Source organism: Homarus americanus, unplaced genomic scaffold (assembly GCF_018991925.1).
Source record: "Homarus americanus isolate GMGI-L3 unplaced genomic scaffold, GMGI_Hamer_2.0 scaffold25467, whole genome shotgun sequence".
NCBI lineage: Eukaryota > Metazoa > Arthropoda > Malacostraca > Decapoda > Nephropidae > Homarus > Homarus americanus.
This window is the reverse complement of record NW_024732867.1, coordinates 4,214,695-4,242,245: the sequence shown is the minus strand read 5'-3', so window position 1 is coordinate 4,242,245 and position 27,551 is coordinate 4,214,695. Positions and strand designations below refer to the sequence as shown.

Here is a 27,551-nt window from a genome sequence, read left to right as displayed (position 1 = left end):
AAGCATACCCCACTGTACAGTACAGGGAACAGTTTTTGTGTGCCAATCAGCCGATCGAATCACCCACCAACGCTTCTCAGTTTAACTTTGTTTACAGTGGAGTGAACATCCAGTTTGTTGGTCTCTTGAATATTTTTGCATTTTTACATTAAAATTATTGGTCATTCTGAAATTTAGTTAACATATTGATAATATACAATGCAGAAATTATTATGAAGCATGAAGAAGGTATTAGAACCAATGCACTCTGTAAAGAATATGGCATGTCATCATCGTCTGCCTCTACATCAGCTGTTTGATATGTAAACAAAGCTGCTGGGAATACGACATACACACCGCAAAGTAGGTTAAAATATAGTATTCTATTGTTTGTTATTCATTATTATACAGTATACTGTACAGTACTGTATTCAGTTTATATTTAACGTTTTGTTAATTCTATTATCGGTACACAGTACAGTACTTTGTATGTAGTATAGTAAACCCCTGCTTTACGCGGTTTCACTTTACGCGTTTCCACGTTTACGCGGTACCCTGCCGAACACGGAATGCTCACTTTACGCGGTGTGTGTACCCTTTTACGCGGAGAGCGGTTGGCGGTCCTCTCGCGCCAAGCCATTTTTGGATCCAAAACTCCCACCATCCCGCCATGTTGGGTAAGCGGTGCGAGTAGGTTGCGCAGTGTATGTCTTTGTTGCGTTATCGGTGACGTCATGTGACGTATCAGACTGTGATTGGGCCAAGCATCCTTACCTCCCTCCCCTGCTAGCTGTGATTGGTTTAATGTATTATGACGTGCCCCGCCGCGGGAGCGTTCAAGCCCCTTGACCTACCCGCGTCAGTTACACCCCTCCTGGCTACACCGTGTATATCGGTATCTATTGTTCCATAAGAATGGCTTCCACCGGACCACCACCACCACCACAAAGAAACCTTGCATTCCCTGGACCCAGCCGCCCTAAGCCAAAGAAGATACGACGTTCCTTAAGCTACGAAATTAAATACAAGATCATCCAAGAGTTGGAGAAAGGAACAAGACAGGTTGATCTCGCGCGCCATCATGGTGTTAGCGAGTCTACGATCAGGACAATTAAGAAGGATGCAGCCAAGATAAAGGAGCACATGAACATCACAAAGTCTACAGGAGCTTCTATGATCAAGTATTGCCACAACCAGGTGCTTCTCAAGATGGAGAAATTACTTGTGAGCTACTTGGTTCGTCAGGCGCGATGGAACATGGCGGTGGACACGCGCTCAGTTAAGGAGTACGCACAAGAACTGTATGCTGCAGTGTCACGTAAGATGGGAATTAGAGAGCCCAAACCCTTTAATGCTTCCTCTGGGAGGTTACAGAGGTTTAAGAAGAGGAACAAGATCACCAACATTAACATTGGTGGTGAAGAAGCTAGTGCTGACCGTGTTGCGGCTAGGGAATTTCCTCCGTTTTTACGTGAGATTATGGAGGAAGGACAGTACACTGACGACCAGGTGTTTAACATGGAGGAATCTGGTCTTTTTTGGAAAAAGCTACCTGCCAAGACCTTCGTTGTGAAGAATGCCAGCAAGTGTCGGGGCCGGAAGTTGCAGAAGGAGCGCATCACCGTCCTATTTACCACCAATGCCTCAGGTACCTGTAAGCTCAAGTTATCGGTGATCCACACAGCACGCAAGCCGCACGCCTACAAGAGCATGGACATGACCAAGCTAAATGTCCACTGGCTGACCGCACGTAAGGCGTGGATGTTCTCTACCCTGTCCCTCTCCTGGTTTGATGACTGTTTCATTCCTGACGTTAAGAAATTCTGTGAGCAACACAATGTTCCATTCAAGATTTTGTTGCTGCTTGACAACGCACCAGGACACTCGCCCCTACTGTTGGATCGTCACCCCAACGTAAAAGTGGTCTTCCTTCCTCCCAACACTATGTCATTAATACAGCCCATGGACCAAGAATTGATCTGTAATGTGAAAGCTGCATTCTCTGCAAAGAAATTTAAGCTCCTGAACGACTACACCAACACCAAGGATGAGTTGCGTAACCTGAGTGACACCGATAGCAAGAGCGAAGACGACGAGGAACAACAGTTGGCAGAGCTAGAAGTACTTGTGAAACAATCTTGGAGAACATTCAACGTCAAGAAAGCTGTGGACCTCTTGGTGGAGGCATGGGATCAGCTGTCTGTAGCAACTGTTCGTCACGCATGGAGCCATGTGTTGCAAGGTATTCCAGGTGGGAGGCAGAGTCAATCTGTGACTGGTGAGGTTCAGACTGTTGCAGTAGCAGTGGACCATGCCAGAGAAGCTGCGCAGTGTTACAGCTGCAGGCTTCTCCGAGACCACCAACGACGACATCCTGGAGGTGATAAGGGATCCTGATGTGACTATCGACGAGATGCTAGATGATGATGACGTCAGTGAAGAGGCAGGTGGTGCGTCATCCCAAGAAGAAAGCAAGTTATCCCATAGTAATGTAAGGGGTGCCATCAAGTGTGTTGAGAAACTCAAGCTCCTCCTTTCCGACGACCCTGACGATAACCGGTATGAAGTCTTCACTACCCAGCTGTTGCAGACTATGGAGCCCTACATCAAGGTGTATCACGACAACATCAACACCAGCCATCAGCAAAGCATTACCGAGTTCTTCGCCCGCAACCCACCACAGCCAGCCCAAGCCAGTGATAGTGACAGAGACAGTGATAATGACTTTGAGGGATTTGTCAGGGAGGCACTAGTAAATGTGGATGACAGTGATGAAGACTCACCTGAGGGCCAGTAGCCTGCCCTCTGCCTCGGAACCAGCCTCCATTCCCGTATCCCGACCACTGTACTGTACTGTATATCACTTTTGATTTTTTAACTCTTAAACGACAGCAATTGTAAATACAGTAGTAGACCCTTGCTATTCGCGGGTTTGCGATTCACAATTTCAATGATTCGTGGTAAGCAGATGGTGGCTACGGTGACTAGTTTGCAAGCCTTTTCCCACAGTGCAATGAGTCACCCCACGCACCCACAGTGCCTCCTCTCCATCTGTTTGTGCTCAACCATTGCATGTGATGCAGCAACTCATGTTGTACTACCAAAGCTTTAGTGTTTCTGTGTGAAATGGCCCCTAAAAGACTGCCTAGTGTCAGTGCTAGTGATGCTAGTGGAGTGATATGTAAAAGTTAAAAGAGGGGATGAGTGCTGCTGCGGCTGGTAGTATAAGTTGCTATTCGCGGTTTTGCCTTTTAGAGCCCTTCCTTGAAACCTAACCCCCGTGAATAACAAGGATTTACTGTAGATGATGAGTGCCCGTTGTCAGGATCTTTCCACACCATATTTTTTTTAGTTTGGTGCCAAATTTCTACTTGAGTGAATTATTGTAGCTCATGGTAACTTTTCCTACCCGCATTGGACCCTCCCCACGTTCCTCCCTCTACCAGTAGCATTTTTTGTCGTCATGGAGGAAATACAATACTGTACCTGGCACCTCCAGTGATGCATCGCACAGAAAGACCCCTTGTCACAGTAGTGTTGCCTTGACACCCAGAAAAATAAGTAAAATATTAAGGGCATCGAAGAGTGAGGGTTAGATTGAAGAACTGGTGGATTTGCTGAGTGAACTCGGAAATGATAGCTCGTGTGTGAGCCTCAGCAATATTGACATTGATGAGCTAATCATCAGTGCAGGAAAAGTGCTTAGAAACCAAGAGACTAGCAATAAGGAAAGCAAGGTAGAAGAATTTCTCCATGTGTTATACATGTAGTGGGTATTAATGTATCTCCAACATGTGCACAAGGTGTTCATGGTACAGGAGACTGGAGTAGTGGTCAAGATTGGACCATTAAATCATTACGGAAAAGCGATGGCACAACACAGCCGTGAATTAATTTTTATTGTTTTTGCCCGTACCATGTTGATGCCCCATACCCATAAACCTGTTCTTTATGATTACTGAAGAAATATGACCATCTGAGGACACTTGTCTTTAGGAAGTATATGGAGAGGGAAAGGTACTGACAGCAATGTCATGACTCAAACCCAGCCCTATAAAGTTTCAAAAAATTTTAATGATAAAATACACCATAAAGCTACTTGTAATAAAGTTATGCTACACTTGTACACTTGAACCCATGTCTTCTATCTTTTTATGTGTATACAGTCAGTTCTGCTATAACGCGATAGTTGTGTTCTTGTAAAACATCGTGTTATAGAAAATCGCATAATAGAAATAACAGAGCTTATGGAGAAAATAGGGTTAGGTGCAGATTACTACTCGAAATCGAAAAAACATTAGTAGTTAGCCTAACACAAAGGATAGCACAGTCTAAATAAATGTTACATTCATATCTAATAATGATATCATACAGTAAATGTAACACTTTACCTTGAAAAAATATGAATATAACTTGACGGGGGAGAAGGGTGATTTTGAGGTTGATAACATCGAGCTTCTCTTCAAGTGTTATATCCTTTCTTTTACGATCATCACCGGGAATTCGATCACTAGAACGCTTCTTGGAGATATTCTTCTTTACCATATTCAGTTAATACCACAAAATTGGAGAAATAGTAAGCAAAAATCGCGTTACAGCAAACAAGTGTTCGCGTTATACAAATATCGTTCCTCCATTCATAAATCGCGTTAGAGCAAATTCGCATTATCAAAACACGCGTTATAGCAGAACTCACTGTATGTACATATGTTATGTTTCTTATCATTGGGTTTTGTTTTGCTTAGGGTTATATTATATTAGTAATTTTCATTGTTCCCTTCACTTACTAGAATATTCTTTTGCTCTCTTCCAGATGCCATACTACCCTTGGTCAGTTATATGAACAATAAAGCCTAGAAAAAGGTCGAGTCTAAGTCTTCTTTTACCACACTACTTAATGATTTTCATCTTGACACCTTATTTTATTTTATCTCTCATTATAATACATGGTTTCTGTGCTACTGAAAATTTTCAATAGTAAATATTTCCTAAGTCATCGCAGGAGGGAGAGAGGGGATAAAGGGATCAGAGAAGTGATACCTTCCAATACAGCTTATCCTATTACTGTATCAGCTCAAATTACAAATTATGTATGGGCATTTTTTCTATAATTGAAAATGTTATGGTCTTTATGATGAATCAGACACCATAAGAGGCTGATCAGAAGAGAATAGAATACAGTTGTACCCAGCTTTACGCGGTTTCACTTAACGCGATTTCTCATATACGCGGTTCATCTACCCATATACGCGCAGAGTGTCCGGCTCGAGACGCTATTTTTAGATTCGCCCCACCAGCCACCCGCTGCTCCCGCCTGCCTCGCCTCTCCCTCCTCCTCCCTCCCTCCCGCCTCCCTCCGCCTGGGCAAGCCGCGCTGTAAGGTTGCGCAGTGTGTGTCTTCTACTAACGTAAGTGTTACACCTAACTTTTAGTTTTCCTAACCTAACCTTTATTTTTCCGAACTTAACCCTTATTTTTTTCTAACCTAACCTCTTCTATATTACTTGTTTGTTCATACCATCATAAAGTTAAGATAAAGTTTTTACTACAACATAGTTGTGTGTTGTCAAAAAGTGGAGTTTGGGGGTCGGGCCAGTCTCTATTGGAATTAATCCCATATGTTCTGTTGTTCACTTAACGCGGTTTTCATTTAACGCGGTACCCTGTGGGTTCAATTGACCGCGTAAAGCGGGGTACAACTGTAATCAATTAATAATAAAATTAGGTCCAAAGCTAGTCAGTATGGCAACGTTCTGATCCCAACTCCCACCTGGCGTACAACAAATCTAATTACACCACTGTCCTGTATTCAGTGAGCAAATCTTGCCCTTTTTGTAAGAAGATTCTATAAGTTTTAGATTTTTTAAAACTCTCCTCTCTCCGTCAGAGCAAATAGTCTAAGTAAAAACCTCACTGTCATTTAAGGTTAAAAGAGCATTTGCATAACTGTTAATAACTATTCATATATTTTTTTATTATTGATTATCCCTAAAAACATGGTCTAATGAGGGGATCTGGAAGTACATTACACATTCAACTTTTCAAATGCATTCATATAATGTCTCATTCGCTTGTAATGACAGTACAGTGGTCCCTCGGTTAACGAACACAGAGTCGTTCGTTAACCGAATCTATTATTTCAATGGGATATTGGGCAATTGGTTCCAACTCACAGAAAAAGTATACTACAGTATAGTCTCGTTTTACGCGGTCAATTAAACCCGTGGAGGTCCGTGTAAAACGCGAAACGCGTAAACGAAATAACAGAACATATGGGATTAATTGAAATAGATACTGGGCCGACCACCAGACTACCCCTTTTCCGACACAATACGTACATTGTAGTAAAAATAACATCTTAATTTTATGATGGTATGCACACACAATTAATATTTAAGAGAAATATCAATAATATTAGGTTTTTTAACACTTACGTTAGTAGAAGAGATGGCTGGGCACACGGTAATGGGCGGTTGGTTCCGAGGCAGAGGGCAGATTATTGGCCCTCACCTGTATCACTTGTATCACCTGTATCACTATCTACCACAGAGGCTAGCAGGGCCTCCTTGTCAAACCCCTCAAAGTCCATATCCTCACTATCACTGACTTGGGCTGGCTGTGGTGGGTGAAGAACTCGGTAATGTTTTGTTGACTGGGCAAGCAAGGTTAAATAGACCAATCACAGCTCGCGGCGGAGGGGATGCGTGGGTGGTAAGGATGTGTGGCCCAATCACAATCCGAAACGTCATCTGACGTCAGCGGTGACGTAAGAGCGACCTAGCGCGCAGCTTGTCTGCGCCGTTTCCACCGTAAATTCAGGAATGTACCGCGTAACTAATAATTGGCACGTCTGGACAGGTGCCGCGTAAATGACCAACCGCGTATAAAAAATCCGCGTAAACCGAGACTACAGTATAGTCTGGATTTACGCGGTCAATTGAACCCGTGGAGGTCCGCGTAAAACGAGAAACGCGTTAAAGAAATAACAGAACATATGGGATTAATTGAAATAGAGACTGGGCCGACTCCCAAACTCCACTTTTTCCGAAACAATACGTACCTTGTAGGCAAAATAACATCTTAATTTTATGATGGTACGCACACACAATTAATAATTAAGAGAAATATCAATAATATTAGGTTTTTTAACACTTACGTTAGTAGAAAAGATGGCTGGGCACACGGGGATGGGGGGTTGATTCCGAGGCAGAGGGCAGATTATTGGCCCTCACCTGTATCACTTGCATCAATTGTATCACTATCCACCACAGAGGCTTGCAGGGCCTCTTTGTCAAACCCCTCAAAGTTCATATCCTCACTATCACTGTCATTATCACTATTACTGACTTGGGCCGGCTGTGGTGGGTGGCGGGTGAAAAACTCGGTTATGTTTTGATGACTGGGCGACCTTGTGCGCACCCTGCCTGCGCTGCTTCCCGCGTAAATGACCAAATTTACCGCATAATTAAAACATTTCATTCTGGCAAGGCACCGCGTAAATGACCAAACGCGTTAACCAAAACAGCGTAAATCCAGATTATACTGTATACTGTACATACCAGTAATGGAATTAACAAAACATTAAATATAAACTAAATACAGTACTGTACTGTACAGTATACTGTACAATAATAAATAAAAAACAATAGAACATTGTATTTTAACTTACTTTGAGGTGTGTATGTCGTATTCCCGGCAACTTTGTTTACATATCAAACAGCTGATTGTAGAGGCAGTCGTTGATGACATGCCATATTCTTTACAGAGTGCATTGGTTCTAATGCCTTCTTCGTGTTTCATAATAATTTCTGCACTGTTTATTATCAACATGTTAACTAAATTTCAGAATGACCAATAATTTTAATGTAAAAATGCAAAAATATTCAAGAGACTAACTTTCTTGATATTTACTCCACTGGAAATGAATGTAATGGCGGACTAGCCGATCAGCTGATGCGCACAACAAAACGTTTTTGTCATAAGGATTTCGTTAATTAAAGTTTTGTTCTTTAATCGAACTGAAAATCCTTATGGGAGCTAATTCGTTAACCAAAATTTCGTTAATCGAACCGTTCGTTAACCGTGGGATCACTGTACTGTACTTGTATTGTACAATTAGTGCCTTCATACAAATGTGCATCTGAAGATTACTTAAGCGTATTAATTAAATTAATAGTACACATAGTAATAACATGTATACTGTACTCCTTTTCTAATTCTTATGTAAGCATAGTAAAGTACTGTACTATGCAGTACAGTACTATATCAATTCCATAATAACTGGTGTTAACTTGCACAATCTGCAACAACAACTTCTTACCGTCCTAAAGCACTAAACTGCACTTCCTTGATCTTATTAAAGCGATGGGTACTCTCTTTTGTTCCCCTCTTGACAATGTGATGCTTGAAGGCAGAAGAATCAATAAATTCATAGTAACGGAGATTGGGATGATATGGCCGTGGTTTAAAAAAGCCTGTAAAGAAAATAAAGTTTATAAGTACCTATACATTATCTTAAATTAAAAATATATATATTACTCATCAGAACTAATAATTAACAAGTTTCAACTACAGAAACTAATCAGAACAGAATTATGTAGAGACAAATAAAAATGGTATGTACTACTGTACAGTATACAATAACCAAATCAATTCCTTCTGGGTAATAACTGTAGCTAAATGGGTCTCTGAAAGTCTATAAAAAATTGAACTGGATTGCATTTTAAGCCTTATAAAATATGTGGAATAGCAAGTACCAACTGTCATTATCCCTGAAAACTAAACTGACCACAAGAATAATTAAAAGATTTTATCCTAAACATCCAATTTCAAGACTGGCAAAATAATTTGTACATCTGTTTTGTTGATTTTGAAAACGTTTTTGATAAGGAAAACCACAATAAAATTATGGAGATCATGGAAAAATAGGCATTAATAAAGGAGATATTAGAATTCTAAAGAATCTTTACTAGCAACAGGAGACTGCAGTGTTAGTAAATAATGAACTCATTAACAGATTAGTGGAAAAGGGTGAAATATATGGTTTAAGGGATAATGCTATAAAAACAAAAGTAATGGTTGTTTCCAAATTGGAAATAAATTCTAAAACAAAAATGGTAGGTAACAGGAAATTTAAACAAGTGGAAAAAATTTTGTATTTGGGAAGTAACATTAGCTGTGATGATAGATGTACCAAAGAAATCAAAACAAGAGTAGAGCAAGCACAAACAGCATTTAATAATTTAAAAGACCTAATGAAAAGAGACATTAACTTCAGTTACAGAAAAGGGCTGCTAAACGGCTTTACTTTACACAAGTGATCGCGGGCACGTTCGTGCCCTTGTGAGAGTTTGAACGCTCGTGACAGAGTACAGCGAATGAGGGTGCGCCAAGTCCGTAGACTTGCATGGTTAATTAGGGTGCGCTAAGTCCGTAGACTTGCATCGTTTTCCATCGTAAATAAAATTGTTAATTAATGTCTTCCTAAAGAAACCATCGACATGGGACCAGGTTTGTTCCACTCTACGAATTTTTTGCGATTTTTCCACCAAGTTTGATGAAAAACGATTGTGCCCAGAACAGACTACGTATAGTACATTAGATGACAAGGACTATTGTATGGGTCATATGTGTGGACACTTTCAGCAGATACCAGAATGGGGTTGGAGGCCTTTGAAATGTGGTGCTATAGGTAAATGTTAAGAATTAGATACACTGACAGGAAAACAAATGAAGAAGTACTGTACAGTACTAAGATTAGCAAAAACTTCAAGAAAAATACTTGAAATATACAGAAAATGAAAAATTAGATAATTTGCTCATACGATTAGGGATGAGGTGATAATAATATAAATATTAATGAGCAAAGTTGAGGGTAGGAGGGCCAGGGGAAGGCAAAGACTGGGTTGGATGAAAGAAATTAAATCTGGGTCCCAAGAGAGATACAAAACCTTAGAGGTTTGGTAAAAACAGCCCGAGAACATTTAGAGTGGAGGACTATGGTCGCCAACCCTCAGATTGATTGATAACAAAAATCTGACAGAATGATCTCCTAAAACAGATACTATGAACTAACCAACACCCCCCCCCCAAAAAAAAAAAAAAACTTATAGCTTATGAAAACTGTCCTAAAATCATTGGGTTATATTAGGGAAGTCAGATTTGGTTTGGTTGGTTGAATAAATGGTTTAAAGTCACAGTCTGACAGCCACCATTAAAAAGTAGCTTAATTAGAACTTAATATATCATTTATTTTGACTTTGTACTTCATACTTGGATAACAATACAGTACTGCACAGTATATTAAAAAAGTAATACAGGATTGAAAGATATTATTTTGGGTAAAATTAAAGGACAGTTGCCTGGGTTATCCAGCTACCTATAAGGAAAAATATCTATAGAAGATAATTTATATCTTACTTCATGAATAAAGCCATTACCATTCAGGTTTTTCTAACTAGTTTTCTTTTTGTCAAGAAATATGCATGAAGCCAATGCTGGCATGTGTGCCACTGCCATCTTTATTTACTTAAGCATCCGCATACATTGACTTCGAGGCTGCCGTTCAAGCATTTTATATACATACAGTACAGTGGCATTGCTACCCACGCAAAACATCCGGTGCTTTAGCCCAAAGTGTTTCTCCATTCCCCTTACTCCCCACAAACTCCTGCTAGCTCATCATGACTCACTCTTTATATTAACTCTAATAAGAGCTTCATGTGCAACATACGCACATGTATTCTCACATTTTATTCAGCATGAATTTATACAGTATGTATGGAAACTTAATACAAAGCTCAAAAAAGAAAATGGGAATCATTAGATTAATAAATTATTGCTCATCAGTTGCAAAATTACTCTTTGGCAGGAAACTCGAACCATGCTCAAATCCCGCTAAAGTGTCATATAGGTCTCTCACTCTGGTTGAAAATTCCTTAGAGGCTAGATGTAGATGGGAGCATTAATTCATAATGCCTGTTCTTGAGTTGTGCAAATGTGTTTATGATTTCCTTTTCAATAGATAAGACAGCCAGGTGATACAGTCTCCTTTGCCCCATTGTTCGTCATAGCTAGGTGTGTAGACACCCCGGTGTACTGAAAGCTCTTTTGCAACTGCAGCTGCTGACTGGCACTGTCAGGGCAACTTGTATTATTGCGTTAAGTGAAGGAAACATATCAGGATCTAATAATCTGTACATATTCACTTATCATGTCCTGAATGGCATTACCAGTCCCTTTTCTGCAGGCTAAATAATGCTTCGCTGCTGTTAGTTCCTCAGATTTTAACTCCATGTTATAATGACTGGCAATGACTGAGAGGCACTGCTCAGACAAAAAAATTTCAGAGGTAGGGCTGCATGCCTGAATTCCTCTTAATAGAGCAACATTTACACTCAAAACCAACGATCAATCTCATTTATCATCCAGTCCAGACATGGAAACTAAAACTTTCCCAAACATTTTCGTTGTGAGGATAAACACAACAGCTGAAAAGTTCCGTTACAAATAGAAAAAGATTAAATGGATGGCGTTTCTTGTTATTCAAAATTGTTTATAAACTTTGCTCTTCCCACATTTAAATATATCTCTACTGTTGCAGAAACACAAATAAAGAATGTAATATTAGTCACATTAAATGGAATCTGATAAAATCACAGCAGCACAATAACACACAAGCCTCGTGAACTTCCCGAACTATAACTGACGAACCAGTGGCCAGCGAGAGGCACTAGCTTCAGTAAGAGGGTTGCCAGTTGATGCCATAATAGCCAATTATCGCCAGAAATTTTGGACCTTGATCGCATATTTACAGCTACCGGGGAGGAAATGGAAAATGTGTTTTCTAGCATTTTTTAGTACAGGGGGCCCCCCGAAATTCACCGGTTTTTACTTTGTGGTCCTCTATTATTCGCGGATGACACTGGGAAGTTTTAAAGTTGCCGCCATTTTCACGGCTGGGACAGGGAGCCATTCATTCTAGAGACAGTAATTTCCTTTACCTGCATTGTAAATATGTGTGTGTGAATAAACACACACACACACACACACACACACACACACACACACACACACACACACACACAACACATACAAATAAATAAGAATGGGAAAAATACTCTCACAAATAATCAGAAAAAAGGTATTAAAAATGTGAGTCTACCCTCAAGTCCGTGCTTTATTTAATAAAGCACGGACTTGAGGGTAGACTGTCACATTTTTTTTTTTATTATTTGTGAATATTTTCCCAGTATTATATATTTGTATGTGTTTTGTGTGTGTGCATCCATACATACACACATCCAGTATACAGAATACAATACAGGTAAAAGAAATAATTTTCTTAATGCCAAACACATAAAGAGAATATACATTTCATTGTACACAAGTAAAATGCCCCCCCTCCCTCCCATCTGCAAATGTTATTTGCGGATTTGGCGATTTACGGCCATTTTGAGAACCTAACCCCCACGAATTTTGGGGGCCTCTGTACTGTATTATGTACTGTATGGTGCCGGACCAAAGTTCATGATACAATGAAGGAAAAGGATGTAACGTACGCCCCATCCTTACTGGACAGAGAGACGCCGTCCTGCCATCGCCCCTCAACACACAAACAAGCACCAGAGCAGTTCAACAATCAAGCTCTGATACTTCCATTTCTCAATAAGGACTGGGAAAGATTATCTTTGTTTTGTTTAACAAATTTATGAAATAATTTAGCTATTCAAGTAATACATTACTTGACATAATAGGTTCGATCAATATTAGATAATCATTCCATATTCTTTACAATACAGAAGACACAGTGGAGAGTGTGTGTCTTGGTGGCTGGGTCCACTGCACATAACCTTGGCTTGATCCCTACAATGGATGACATGATGGCGAGCATAGCTGACATATGAGTGACCCGATTAATACAGTATAGTCTCGATTTACGCGGATTTCCTTTACGTGGTTGGTCATTTACGCGGCACCTGGCCAGACCGGCAATTATTAGTTACGCGGTACATTCCATCATTTACGAGGCAAGCGGCGCGGACGGGTTGCGCGCTGGTCGCCCTCACCTCACCGCTGTCCATACGCGCCAATTATTAGTTACGCGGTACATTCTTGACAGTACGCGGGAAGCGGTGCAGGGAGGGTGCGCAGTAGGTCGCTCTTACGTTATCGCTGACGTCATATGACGTATCTGGCTGGGCCACACATCCTTACCACCCACGCATTCCCTACGCCGCTAGCTGTGATTGGTCTAATGTAACATGACGTGCCCTGCCACCAGAGGGAATAAGTCGCTGACCTTAGGTGCGCCAGTCTCATTGTCCTCAGTCTCCGCGTACCTATACTGTTCTCTCTTGTGCCCGCTAATCTGTTCAACAATGGCGTCTGCTGGACCCCCACCACCCCAGAAAAACCTTGAATTACCTGGACCAAGCCGCCCCAAGCCCAAGAAGGTGGGACGCACCTTAAACTACGAAGTGAAATATAAAATCGTTCAGGAGTTAGAAAAAGGAACGAGGCAGGTCGATCTGGCGCGACAGCATGGCGTTAAGGAATCTACGATCCGCACCATCAAGAAGGATACCGCCAAGATAAAAGAACACATGAGCATCACAAAGTCTGCAGGTGCCTCGTTGGTTAAGTATTGTCAGAATTAGGTGCTGCTCAAGACGGAGAATTTATCGGTGAGCTACTTGATTCGTCAGGCAAGAAGGAACATGGCGGTCGACACGCGGGCAGTGCAGGACTACGCGAGAGTACTGTATGTATCAGTGGCGAGAAAGATGGGAATTGCAGAGCCCAAACCCTTCACTGCTTCCGCTGGGTGGCTGCAAGGGTTTAAACGTCATAACAAGATCACGAACGTTGAAATTGTTGGTGAAGGAGCGATGGATATTCCTCCATTATTACGAGAAATTATGGAGGAAGGACAGTACACAGACGACCAGGTGTTCAACATGGATGAATCCGGGCTCTTTTAGAAGAAATTACCTTCCAAGACATTCATAGTCAAGTCTGCCAGCAAGTGTAGGGGCCGGAAGTTGTAGAAGGAGTGCATCACCGTCCTGTTCACCACCAATGCCTCCGGCACCTGTAAGCTCAAGTTGTCTGTGATCCACTCAGCCCGCACGCCTACAAAAACATGGACATGAGCAAGTTAAATGTCCACTGGCTAATCTCAAGGAAGGTGTGGATGTTCTCTGGACTGTCCCTCTCCTGGTTTGACGACTGTTTCGTTCCTGACGTGAAGAAATTCTGCGCGCAAAATAATGTGCCATTCAACATTTTGTTGCTCCTTGACAATGCACCAGGACACTCGCACCTACTGTTGGATCATCACCCCAATGTAAAAGTGGTCTTCCTTCCCCCCAACACTACGTCGTTAATCCAGCCAATGGATCAGGAGTTGATATGTAACGTCAAGGCTGCTTTCTCCGCAAAGAAGTTTCGGCTCCTGAACGACTTTACCAACACCAAAGATGAATTGCGGAACCTTCTGAGTGGCACCGATGGCGAGAGCGAGGACGAGGATCCAGAACAAGAGTTGGCGGAGCATGAAGTGCGAGTCAAACAGTTTTGGAAGATGTTCAACGTCAAGAAAGCTGTTGATTTCTTGGTGGAGGCATGGGGGCAGCTGTCTGTGGCAACAATTCGTCATGCGTGGCGGCATGTGTTGCAGGGTATCCCAGGTGGGAGGCAGAGTCAAGCGGTGGCTGGAGAGGCTCAGTCTGTTGCTGTGGCATTGGACATTGCAAGAGAGGCTGCACAGAGTGTTAGAGCTGCAGGCTTCTCTGAGACCACCAACGAGGACATCCTGGAGGTAAACAGGCAACCTGAGGTGACTGCGGACGAGTTGTTGGAAGATGATGACGTCAGTGAGGAGGCAAGTGGTACGGCATTTTTTTTTACTTTGTATGTAATTTTCGGTGAGCTAGAACCAATTACCCAAAATCCCATTGAAACAATGGTTTCGGTTAACGAAATTTTCGGTTAATAATCGACCTTCTGGAACGAATTGTATTCGTTAGCCGAGGGACCACTGTCCTGGAAATCACTCATCCGTAACATAGCTAAAGCTGCCTCCCGAAAGTTGGGAATGCTGTACAGATGCTGTAGCTACTTCACTCCTGAGCAGTTGCTTCAAGTTTATAAGAGATTCATTCGTCCTAACTTGGAGTACTGCTCTCATATCTGGGGTGGCTCTTCTTCTGACCAACTGTTAGATAGGGTGGAATCAAAGGCATTTTGTCTTATTAACTCTCCTCCTTTAGTTGACAATCTTTCTTCCCTTTCTCTTGACCACAATGTTGCTTCACCCTCTCTCTTTTACAGGTACAGTGGTCCCTCGGTTAACGAAATTTTGGTTAGCGAATTACCTCCCATAAGGATCTTCAATTAAGTTAACGAACAAAACTTTGATTAACAAAATCCCTACGAAAAACACATTTTGTTGTGAGCATCAGCTGATCAGCTGATGGGCTAGTCTACCAATTTAGTAATCTGTTCTATGTTTACATTTGTTTCCAGTGGAGTAAATATCAAGAAAGTTGTGCTCTTTAATATTTTTGCATTTTTTATATTAAAATTATTAGTCATTTTAAAATTAGTTAACATATTGATAATATATACAGTACAGGGAACTAGTTTTTTGTGCGCCAATCAGCGTTTGACTCACCCACCAGGCATCAGTTTGGCTTTGTTTACAGTGGAGTGAACATCAATTTTGCTGGTGTCTTGAATATTTTTGCATTTTTACATTAAAGTTATTGTTCATTCTGAAATTTAGTTAACATTTTGATAATATATACTGTATATCTCGGCCTATAAGGCGTCGGGGTGCATAAGACGGCCCCCCAAATTTCCATTTAAAAAGTAGCTTTTGAGCTCTATTCGCTGTATAAGACCAGTACCCCAAATGTGACACTTACCCACTGACTCAGTAGTCCTTTACCAACCATCCTTGGTTTTTTAAAATAAGGCCAATTCGCTTCAAGTAATGTCATCAAATGTTACCCGCTGGTGTAGTGTAAACACTAGTGACGTCACTGAAGCGTCTGCTATTTACCGGTAACTGGAACTAATGTCTGTGTCGAGTAAAATTTTTCCATTTACTTGAAATATATATATATATATATATATATATATATATATATATATATATATATATATATATATATATATATATATATATATATATATATATATATATATATATATATATATATATATATATATATATATATATATATATATATATATATATATGTAGTGATGGGTTGTCAGACCACAGCTTACATCTCAGAAACAGTCCAGACTTGACCGGACATTAGGGGGGTAAAGTGTAAGGGTATCCCTCGCGGCTGCTCAAGGGTTACAAATCAACTAGCTCCCCTTCCCATGTCACACGGCCCCAACAAACATGTAAGAAGGCACCTGCCGACTCTCTCCCAATATACACAATAACCTACACCGCAGAAGAAGTCCAGACCTGACCTCACATTAGCCAGGTCAAATGTAACCCTCGGAGCCCAACTCAAGGGGCCACAAATCAACCAGGGCCTCTCATGTCACACGGCCCCATCTGAAGATTTCTCCAGAATATACAACTTGTAGTCTCTGAAAAAGTCCAGACCTGACCCTACATTAGCGAGGGCAAATGTAAGGAGACCCTTCGCCGCCCCCCCGATCAGCTCAACCTGACGGCTCGCCTCCCAATATATAGGACGTCCTAGTCCTCCCTCTGCCCAGAGAGAGACAGAGAGAGAGTGTGTCTTGTAACCAAGAAGGGCCAGCTACCACGTCCCCAGTCCTGCTCGAGAGAAGTCAGGGGCCGGAGGCAAGCCGCCTCCGGTCGCCTCCGGTCGGGAGCGAGTTGCCCTCGACACACCGGTGCCCAGCTAAGCAGTCTCCCATAGAGACAACCCAGGACCACCTGCTAGGCCTCCCCTAGGTCACGTGAGTTTTTGTCAGAGCTTTCCATGGGATGAGTTACTTACGTGGGAAGTGTATTCATTTCATGTTCGTGTCCGAGAATCAGTGTCTAGTAACGTAATATGATGTCCTAGTAACGTAAATATAATGTCCTAGTAACTTCAATAGAAGGTGTTATTAATGTGTCCATGTCATGTTCGTAATTAATAAAGAGTTGTAACGAAGCGGTGTTTGAGAAGTCGCCCTTAAGACGTAATAGATGTGTATTGACGTATAAGATACGATAAGTGTAAGTCCAGAGAGTAAATAACTATCACGGCCACGCTACCAAAATCTTCCTCTCTTTTATACTCTTATACTATCAATATTCTACCTATATGTAATCTTCTTATCAGAGTGCCTCATTATATTGGTGGCAGCGTACTATAACGTTAACTCACGCCCTCCTCGTCCCTTGTTATTGGTAACAGTGTACTTAACGTAAACCCATGCCCTCCCTCATTTAGCCATAACACCTGGCTCGTTGTTTGAGTATTGTTCGAAAGTGCGTGATAAGGAGTTCCTGCATAGTAGCGTGAAAAGTGTCCTAGTGTGTCACCGTTACAGCTCAAGTAAATGTCTCTCGTCGTGGTATGCGCGAATTTTTTCTAGAAATATGTTCAGTGCTTAACGTGATTTCTCAGTGTCCCCCGCGATCTGTGACATTCTCAGTAGCCCAAGTGCAGTTTGATTGTTGGTCAGTGTTGAACGTAGAAATTGTGTTTCAGTGATGAAAGCGGTGTCTGTACTAACTGTTATAACTTAACATGTCTTTTAACCTACATCCTCCTCCCTGTCCTAATCCTCACCTCACCCTCCTTACCCTTCCTCCCATCCCTGCCCCGCCCTGTTCCGTGCCCCCGCCCCGCAAAGCCCCGGCCTGGCCCGATCAACCACGCCTCGGCTCCTCCCCACTACACTTAACTCCGCCTCACCCGCCCCGCCTCACCCGCCCTGCCTCACCCGCTCCGCCTCACCCACCCCGCCTCCACCCGCCTCGCACCGTCCAGTGTGACCACCAATCCCCATATGTTTTGTCCCGTGAGTTATGCTTCGAAATCGGTGGTTAGTGTTACTTAATATTGCGATAATTACAGAGCTTCACTCAGTGTGTTTTTATGCTAGTATGATTTGTAATGTACTCTTTGACGCGTAGTGATAAATAATATTCAATGTAGTGAGCAGAGCTTCACTCCCCGACCCAGCCTAATGAGAATATTGTCGTGACGGAAACTATAGTTGCCAAACATTGACGTAACGTATAAAGTAAATATTTGTTTTTCTTTACGGATACACTTCCAACTAATCCATCATCCCTTTCGGATTGTACATACATACATACATGTATATATATATATATATATATCACTGTAGGTGCGCGTGATATATATGCTGATAACCACAAGGAAAGAAGAAAACACGAAGTTCCCAAGCGCTTTCGTGTAATTCACATCTTCAGGGGTGAGTACAGACTAGAGAGAGTAATACAAATCAAGGTGTATATATACAGAGGAGGGTGAGACCAGGTCCACAATGGTCAGGTATTAGGTAATGACCCTACTAATCTTTAAATAGCACACAACGGTTGGTGGTCAGGTCAGATGGTCAAGTGACCCGGCCTTCTCACCTGATCACAAATCTTCTTAATTACAAAATTGTCCAGCTTGTACATGCCGTTACTCAAATTCATGTTGAATGCTTCGGTATGTTTAATAAGACTAGATTCTATGATGTTCCTACTATCAATTGAATTACATGGTAATATTGAGGAGGCATTATCCCGTGAAGCTGACATATGAAATAATGGAGCGGGTGACCAAGTAACATTTCAAGATGATGAATGACTCCATTTTCTGATCCTACATTTACATTGGTTCCATCACAACCAACACACACAATGGGCTGCTGGGTTAGATTTTTCTCCACCAGAAACTCGTGAATAGTTTTGGCAATCTGCTTTCCGTGTCCAGTCTTGGGAGTCACATGTGTGAGATATTCATTGCCAGGCTCAACCATGATGACATAATGATCTTTCACCATCATCCTCGAACTCCATTTCTCGGTCTTCTCATTCTTTATCATCACACGAGTGGCGGTCTTCTTACCATCAAAATAGAGTGACGTCAAATTATCTAAACTAGCCATCTCAATTTCTTGCCTCTTAAATCGGTATTTTTGTCTCGCATCCCGCAGCTTATGTGGTCCAATAACCTGACTCTTGTCATCCTTTGTGATAATGCCATAGTCAGTTAAGGTGGCAGTAGCAATGGCAGCTCCAGCATAATCACTAATCAAGTATCGGTCACAAGCGGCAACTTACCCAGGTCTCCCCTACATTACAGTACAGTAACACAACATTGAGAAATGAAATGAGAAAAGGCTGATAATCAATATAGACATAGCACCATACTCATCTGCAACATAACAACTTAAATGAAATAAGAGATATGAAAAAAAAGTTGATTTACACTGAACAGAACATTGCACCGCCACAGCGGCTGTTTGGCTAGTACTGTAGGTAAATTTAAAAATTTCAGTAGAAAATGCGGCAGACTAAACCTCGACATATCAGCTTCAAATTTGGCATGGAGTCTTAGATATGTATAAGGAACAATGCCTGAAGAGTGCAGCTTTGAGCAAAATTTCACTGCCCCCTACTGTACAGTATAGACCTCCTAATATTGATAGAGTTAATGAGCGACATATTTGGATGAAATACTCAGGGTTTCCATACATAGCAAAGTCTGTATAGTAGGCGACTTTAACTTTAGCCAAATAGATTGGACTGACCTTACGGGTAACTCAGAATCAGAGGATTTTCTTGAAACAATCCAGGACTGTTTCCTGAGCCAACATATAACCGAACCCACCCGGGGTAATAATATACTCGATTTAGTTCAGTCAAACAGAGAAAACCTCATTAGTAATGTCGAGGTAGAGAACAAACTTGCTAACAGCGATCACAAAGAAATAAGATTCCAGTTAGAATTTCAGAGCAGCCGTAAGGAAAAGTCCACTTACGTTCCAGATTTCAGAAAGGCAAACTTTGATAGTTTGAAGAGGCAGCTGAGAGAAGGGCTATCACACTTGGGGGTGAATTACATGACCTCGCACAATGTACCCACAGAGGGCGACCTCACCTTACCTGGAGATCTGACAGTTGAGGATGACCTGATCACGAGATCTGAGGTTGACGAGTTACACAACAACTTAAATAATGAGTTACTTAATGCATAAAGGCAGAACATACCATACAGAAAACTCAGATCAAACAACAATGACCCTAATAGATAAGTAATTCTTTAAATAATATTTTTGGACAAAGGAAGGCTATAGGTAGGAGACTAAATCGTGGTGAAGTTTACCTCCGAGATTATTATAAGGTATTGGCCGATAGGGTAAAGACCGATATAAGAAAAGCAAAGAGGAATAATGAACTGAAGGTAGCAAGGGAGGCGAAGTCAAACCCCAAGGGATTCTATCAAATGTATCAAACCAAAACACGAGAAAAGATTGGACCAATACATTCAGATACCGGAGAGCTAACTGATAACGACGGGAAATGAGCTATCTGAATAAATATATTTCAACAGTTTTCACCACCGAAAATTTAAACATGATACCCAAGGCACCGACTCTATACAGAGATAGTGAAGAAAATAAATTAAGTGAGATAGTAGTGACTACTAACGATGTTAGTAAGCAAATAGACAAACTAAAGCCTAATAAGTCACCGTGTCCCGATGAGATATTTGCCAAAGTATTAAAGGAATGTAAGGAAGAGCTTAGTATGCCCTAAGCAAAGTTGTTTAACATGTCCTGAAAAACGGGTGTAGTACCAGAATCCTGGAGGATAGCAAATGTAATACCGATTTTCAAGAAGGGAGATAGAACACTATCCTCTAACTACGTCCAATCAGTCTAACATCAATTGTAGGCAAATTACTGGAAGCAATCATTTCAAACTCTATTTGAAATCACCTGGAGAAGCACAAGTTGATCAATGATTCCCAACATGGCTTCACAATCGGGAGTTCATGTCTAACTAATCTATTAACATTCTTTTCATCTGTTTTTGAATCAGTGGACGAGGGGCACAATTATGATGTGGTATACCTCGACTTTAGCAAAGCCTTCGACAGAGTCCCCATGAAAGACTAATAAGAAAAGTGGAGTCTCATGGCATTAAAGGAGATATTCTAAAATGGATTAGGGCGTGGTTACAGGACAGGAAACAGAGAGTGAGCATTAACGGCATTAAATCTGATTGGAGCAAGGTCACTAGTGGAGTTCCCCAAAGTTAAGTACTTGGACCATTATTATTCATTATATACATAAACGACATAGATATCGGCGTAGACAGCAACATAAATAAATTTGCCGATGACACTAAAATAGCGCGTGTAATTAAATCTGGCGAGGACTTCGCAAAACTAGAGGAAGATCTAAACAAATTTTTTGAATGGTCTGAAAAATGGCAGATGAAATTCAATGTGGACAAATGTAAAGTACTCAATACAGATGTAAACAGGGAAACCAGATACCAGATGAACGACGATGTTATTGAGAAATCCGACTGTAAGAAATATTTAGGAGTAATGATAAGTAGGAATCTTAAGCCAAGTAAACAATGTGTATTTGCTCGAAACAAGGCTAATAAAGTTTTTGGGTTCATACAAAGGAGTGCTAGTTACAAGACTAGCGAGGTCATCCTAAAACTATATCATGCACTTGTGAGACCTCACTTGGATTTAGCAGTTCAATTCTGGTCACCGTATTACAGAATGGATATAGAATCCTTGGAAAGAATTCAGAGGAGAATGACAAGGCTAACCCCGAGCATTAGGAACCTTGAGCACAGAGACAGGGTTAGGCATCTTAATTTGCACTCCCTCGAGAGACGTAGAGTGAGGGGCGATATGATAGAGGTGTATAAATGGAAGTCAGGGCTGAACAAAGGAGAAATTACAAAGGTACTCAAACTATCCAACCAGGAGCGAACTCGTAAGAATAGTTTTAAATTAGACAAATTTAGATTTAGGAGTGAAATAGGTAAACAATGGTTTGGAAATATAGTAGTGGACGAGTGGAACAAGTTACCAAATATCATCATTAACTCGAATACGCTGGATAGCTTCAAACATAGGTTGGATGGATATATGAGCAATAGGGGTTGGGTGCAAATGGAACTGCCCAGTATGGGCCAATAGGCCCACTGCAGTTTCCTCCATTCTTATGTTACCACCGCACCAGTAACTGCGTCTGTGGCTATCTGGCCACCGTACTGCTTCTTGAAACTCCTGCAGAGTTTCCTTAGGTGGCCCAGTTTCCCACAGCCATGACAGATGGCCGCCTTGGCCGGGCAGGATGCCCTGTCAAGGGCATGGTGGCCCGCGCAGTTACCACAGGGTTGGGGGGGGGGAGGTTTGGCTAGGAGAACAGCTGAGCAGGAGGCAGCTACCACTATGGTGTCCTTGGGAGTGACGTCATCCTCAGTAACCCCTCAGCCGCTGCCACTGATGGTTCGCGCCCAAATTTCCAGCCAAAAGCAGTGTCACGTTGTGCAGCCTCGAATGTGGTGCAATAGGCACGGAGGCTGTCAACATCACTGAAAGTATTACAGCTCTGAAACACTTCCCGTCTTAGGGCCCAGTCACATAGCCCAGCAATCAACTTACACAATAGCACTTAGTCTGAAATATTACTGTCACACTGGGGGCACCGAAATCCATAGTCCATGGCTTGCTGGGAGTATCGCAAAAAATGCACACTGATGGGCTCATTAGGACCCTGAACATAACTAAAGAAATCAGACCAACGCACTGCTGATTTGAAGCATGAAGCACTAATTTGCTGATTGCATCCATATCCTCCACAGAGGCCATGGCCCCTCACCGAGTTGTAGTGAATCTCGCATCCAAGGCACGCTGGAGAGCAGGAACACAGAGGAGGCGGATATGTAGGATGGCGTCAGCATCTGGTCACTTGTTGAGCTGCAACCAGCACTCAGTTGAGCGCCTCCAAGACCAGAAGGCCGCTGAGGACATCTCCAGGTCACATTTCTCAGGCACAGCGGCCGTAGAGACTTGTGGCTGAGATGACTGGCATGGGGCTGACATTGATGCCAAACTTGCCTGTAACGAAATGATGGCTTGCTGTTGTGACATCAGCACTGACTGGGCTTGAGCCAGAATCGCCGATGTCGCTGAAAGGTTGCCTCGGCGGGTCCTGGAGGGCGTTGAGAACCACGGGCGGCATGCGATGGGCATCTTGAGGTTGAGGTTCACAGTTAGACTCACTACGCCATGTTAGTTGTTTTCTTGAAGGGCAGGAGAAACACAGTGTAGTAGCCGAGAAATTTAATGTAGAGATGCTTACTCCAGGCCTGACAGGAAGTAACTGGCCTCTGGCGGCTAGCGTGCAGACCGCAGACTCTCCGCTATCGAGGGTTGCCAGGTAGCGCCAACATAACAATAATGTCTACATCTTACAGAAACCATAAGAGGGAAGTTTAGAAAGCAAAAACTTGTGCCATACCCTGTCAAATGCTTTGATGGTGTCGAGGGCCACGACAAAAGTTTCCCCATAATCCCTAAGAGAGGATGATTAAAGATGGGCAGTAGGAGAGCAGATCACCAGTAGATTTCCCCTGGCAAAAATCATACTGGTGATCCGACATGAGAGAATGGCGTTCAAGGTGACAGAGAAAATGAGAGCTTAAGATAGTTTCGAAAATCTTAGAGAGGGATGAAGTTAGGACAATGGGGTGATAGAAGGATTGGAATGGTCACCCTTCTTTGGGATGGGCTGAACAAAGGCTTGTTTTCAAGAAGAAGGAAAAGTTGGGGTTTTGAGGAAAGGGCAAAAGAGGTGAGCAAGCACAGGAACTAAAATTTCAGCACACTCCCTCAGAACACAAGGGGGTATTCCATCTGGTCCATGCGCCTTACTCACATCCAACCTGGATAACACACCAGCACCCTACGAGTGGAGATAATAGGAAGGTGCATAGGTTCAGTAGGAGGAGCGGGAGAGTAAGAGGGATAGAGTTGGAATCATCTAAGGTGGAGTTAGAGGCAAATAAGGTGCCAAAGAAATTGGCTTTATCAGGGGGAGAATTGGCTATAGAGTTATCAAGTCGGAAGAGAAGAGGAAAATAGGGAATGCAAAAGTTATTACAGATGTTCTTGGTTAAGGACCAGAAGGACTTACTAGAAGAAGAGTTAATCAGGACAGCGGTCCTTCTTTGTATAAAATTCCACTTGGCCCTACGAAGAATACTAAGCTGTGTCTAAAAACACCCTCCATAATTACCGAACCACTGATGGTCACCAATCATTTATTAGCCTTGGTTTTCAATGGTGTCCTTATGACATTGTGTTTGGTATCATACCACATGTTATCTGTGCTTGTGGAGGATGAAGACCTTCTCCAATAGTTCATCTGTGAACATCGACTAGTTGGCTGGACGTGCAAGTGTTGAAAAAGCAGCAGAGAACTGAGAGTGCCGTCATATATGTTTCAGTGCAGGAACGATTACATGCCACTAAAACGATTCCCAGATGGACAATTAGGTAAGGTTCGGTAAGTTTTTTAAAGGTTTATTTGGTGTTCTCAACATGAAAATCTATTTTTTTTTTTTTGTGTGTGTGTGTGTGTGTGTGTGTGTGTGTGTGTTTCTGGCAAATTTGACCTTCATTTCCATGGCAAATCTCAAGTTATTGTACTGGGAAAATGTAAAATCATAATTTCCTTGAATACCACAAATTTGCCAAGGAAATGGAGGTCATATTTGAATAAAACACACCAAAATACACCAGAAAAATAGGTTTTCATGTAAAATACATGAAATTCACTAAAACCAATAATTACCCTATACTGCACTGCAGGGGAGGAAACTCATTTCGGTATTATTTTTAGTTTGTAATGAATATTTTGCCACGACTGGCTAAATTTCTACTAACTGTAACAGGGGTGTCAAACTCATTTGCTACGGCGGGCAAGATTTAATATGAGTATGCACTATGCGTGCCAGGTAACATAATTAGGAGATGTTTTATAATGCGCCAAAAAAAAGGAAAAGAAACAAAATATGAATCTGGACTGAACCCGTACACTGGCGAGGTCTAGCGCAAGGCAGTGGTTAGCGGGTTTGATGCAACCGTCATGTGTACAACGTTTCCCTATAAATCTTATATATTCTTTTCATTTCAAAGGATTGACTGCACATCAATTCTACATTTAGTTAGTCATAGTTATAGATAACTGAGTGATTAAAAGGCGAAGCATAACTCACGATTTCTCCAAAGAAGTGGAGAGAGTCCAACAGTGTACAGTACACCAGTTCTCCTTGTCTGTTTAGCCTAGTATTGCAGCATTTGGCTGCAGCCTTTGTTCTGATGCCAGTAATGGCTGCGGCTTCCTTTTTTTAATTCGGTAAAATTGCATAAGCGCACCCTACTCTGTTAGAAAGTCAAAAAAATATTTTTCTAGTGTTTTTGTGTGTTTAGACCAAATATGACCTTCATTTCCGTCAAAAATTGGCCAGGTTTTTTTTTATCGATTTTTTTAGTGGGACGTTTTCCGAAAAAAAATAATGGCTAAGCGAATAAAAAATACGCCAAGAAACACTATAAAAACAAAAACCTAACCTAACTGACTCTCACCATATGATGGAATCAACTATTTCTTACCTTATTGGCCTGGTTCTTGTTCGTTGTTGGATTCTGAAATTCTTACACAACGCCACATATGTTGGTCTTTGCAATATTTACATTCAGTCTTGCACTTAGGGCAACTTTACTGAGGTTGGAAGAACACCATGCGATCGAAAAAATGCTATAGTTTCTTTGTTTTTTTCCCAAAAACTTGCAATCAGCTCCATATAATTTAAGTGACACCCATCGCAGACTTCCATGGTCAGAAATTAATTTGAATTTCGAAATGTGAGACCCAAAATAAAAATGGAATTTGATTGGTAGCAAAAAAGAACCGCTTATGATTTGCCGCGTGACGTGTACGAGAACGCATGCGCGTGATGATTTATGAAGGAGACACACAGTGTGGGAGGTGAGGTAGGCGATAATGGCGGAAGATTAATGGAAGAAAATAGAGAAAATTTTGGATATGCTATCTCCGTTATTATACATTTGCGACGCTAATGTAATAGATGAAAATTATCTCATAATTAGACGTCTTATTCGAATATAATAGATTAGTGGTAGGAATGTGGGGTGTGAAAATGCAATAATACCTTTAATTCTTTAGTGATTTTGATTTATAAGCATTTTCCCTTTACACTAATGTTATTACTAGCATTAACAATATAAATTCAATTATTGCCACAATGATGTAGAGATCATTTTGGAATTTACTGACTCATTCATATCTATTTCTCTCATAATTTCACGGGCTAATAAATTTTACTGTCATCCCGCGGGCCACACCTGACCTTCCCGTGGGCCACATTTGGTCCGTGGGCCATGAGTTTGACACCCCTGTACTAACGCTCTTTTACCGTGAATGCATTAATTAAGGTTAGGTAGATTTCTTTGGTTGGTTGTCACGTTCTAGTAAATGTCGCCTCTTTTATAATGATAAGTTTCCACGCACAACAGAAATATGGTTAGGTATGTTTATAGTTACACAATGATCGACTCACATGCTGCCAGTCACGGTCAAATATAGTTCTCGCGTTGTTTGCCGGTAATGGACGATTAGCCAATCCGAGTGCATTAGTAGGAACTTAGCTGGTCACAGCAAAATAACCACTGCCTTTTCAGTTTTGGTCATCCAGGGAATCAGGAATTTAACCCCTACTAGAAAGAGGGGTCTTGGGGGCGAGGCCCCGTTTAGGTTAGATATAGTTCCTGGAGTTTGTGCCTAGATTAGGTTAGGTTATGTCACATTGTTAGGTTACACTAGGTTAGGTCAGGTTAGATTGGTTAGGTTGAATATCTCAATAAAAAATAAAGGAATAACCGAAGCTATAAACTTAACCTTTATTTATACCTTAACTTCATTGGTGCGATTTTGTACCTAAAATATTTTGCTGAAACTTGTTATTTAACATATTATGTCTTACCACCAGTTATATCGATAGAGCCGACTGTAGATAGTGAACAGAGAAACAAGATTGATAATGGTCCCATTTTGTCAATAATTCCCGGACTTCACTTGACTCTTTGTTTACACCTCGGGGCGTCATGCGCAGCGCACTCTGGCCGTTCTAAGTACAGCATTAACACTTCAATTAGAATAAAATATATAAATATACAATACACATTGGAAACAGATTTTTAGTAAACAACTTATAATGTGCAGGACTACCGGTAAATATTTCCAACCAGGAAAAGGTTTGGATTATTTAACTGAAAACATCAGTATCTGCTTTTCATTTTGCATATTACAATGTTGCCTATTATGAATTAAATCGTTTAAGTCCCTTATATTTCAAAATCTTTATATATTTAGTATTAAAGAAGGTTATGTAATACGATAGTTATTGGTCTATCGAGGAGTTACCAATTTAGCGCTTTTCGCTCTAGATCTAGCGCTTTTCGCTCTAGATCTAGCGCTTTTTTGCATAATCTAGCGCCAAA

At 41.4% G+C, this 27,551-nt stretch overlaps 1 protein-coding gene across 1 annotated transcript in view; it reads right to left on the bottom strand.

Moving 5' to 3' along the window:
• LOC121869162 (ADAM 17-like protease) overlaps positions 1-27,196 on the bottom strand; it is a 111,571-nt gene extending 84,375 nt beyond the window's left edge. The window contains exons 1-2 of the mRNA XM_042370353.1: positions 27,035-27,196; positions 8,300-8,453 (exon numbers count right to left, since the gene is read on the bottom strand). Coding sequence (XP_042226287.1) covers positions 8,300-8,453; positions 27,035-27,101 — 221 coding nt within the window. The 5' untranslated portion in view covers positions 27,102-27,196. The remainder of the gene's footprint in view (positions 1-8,299; positions 8,454-27,034) is intronic.
• Positions 27,197-27,551: the final 355 nt, after the last annotated feature.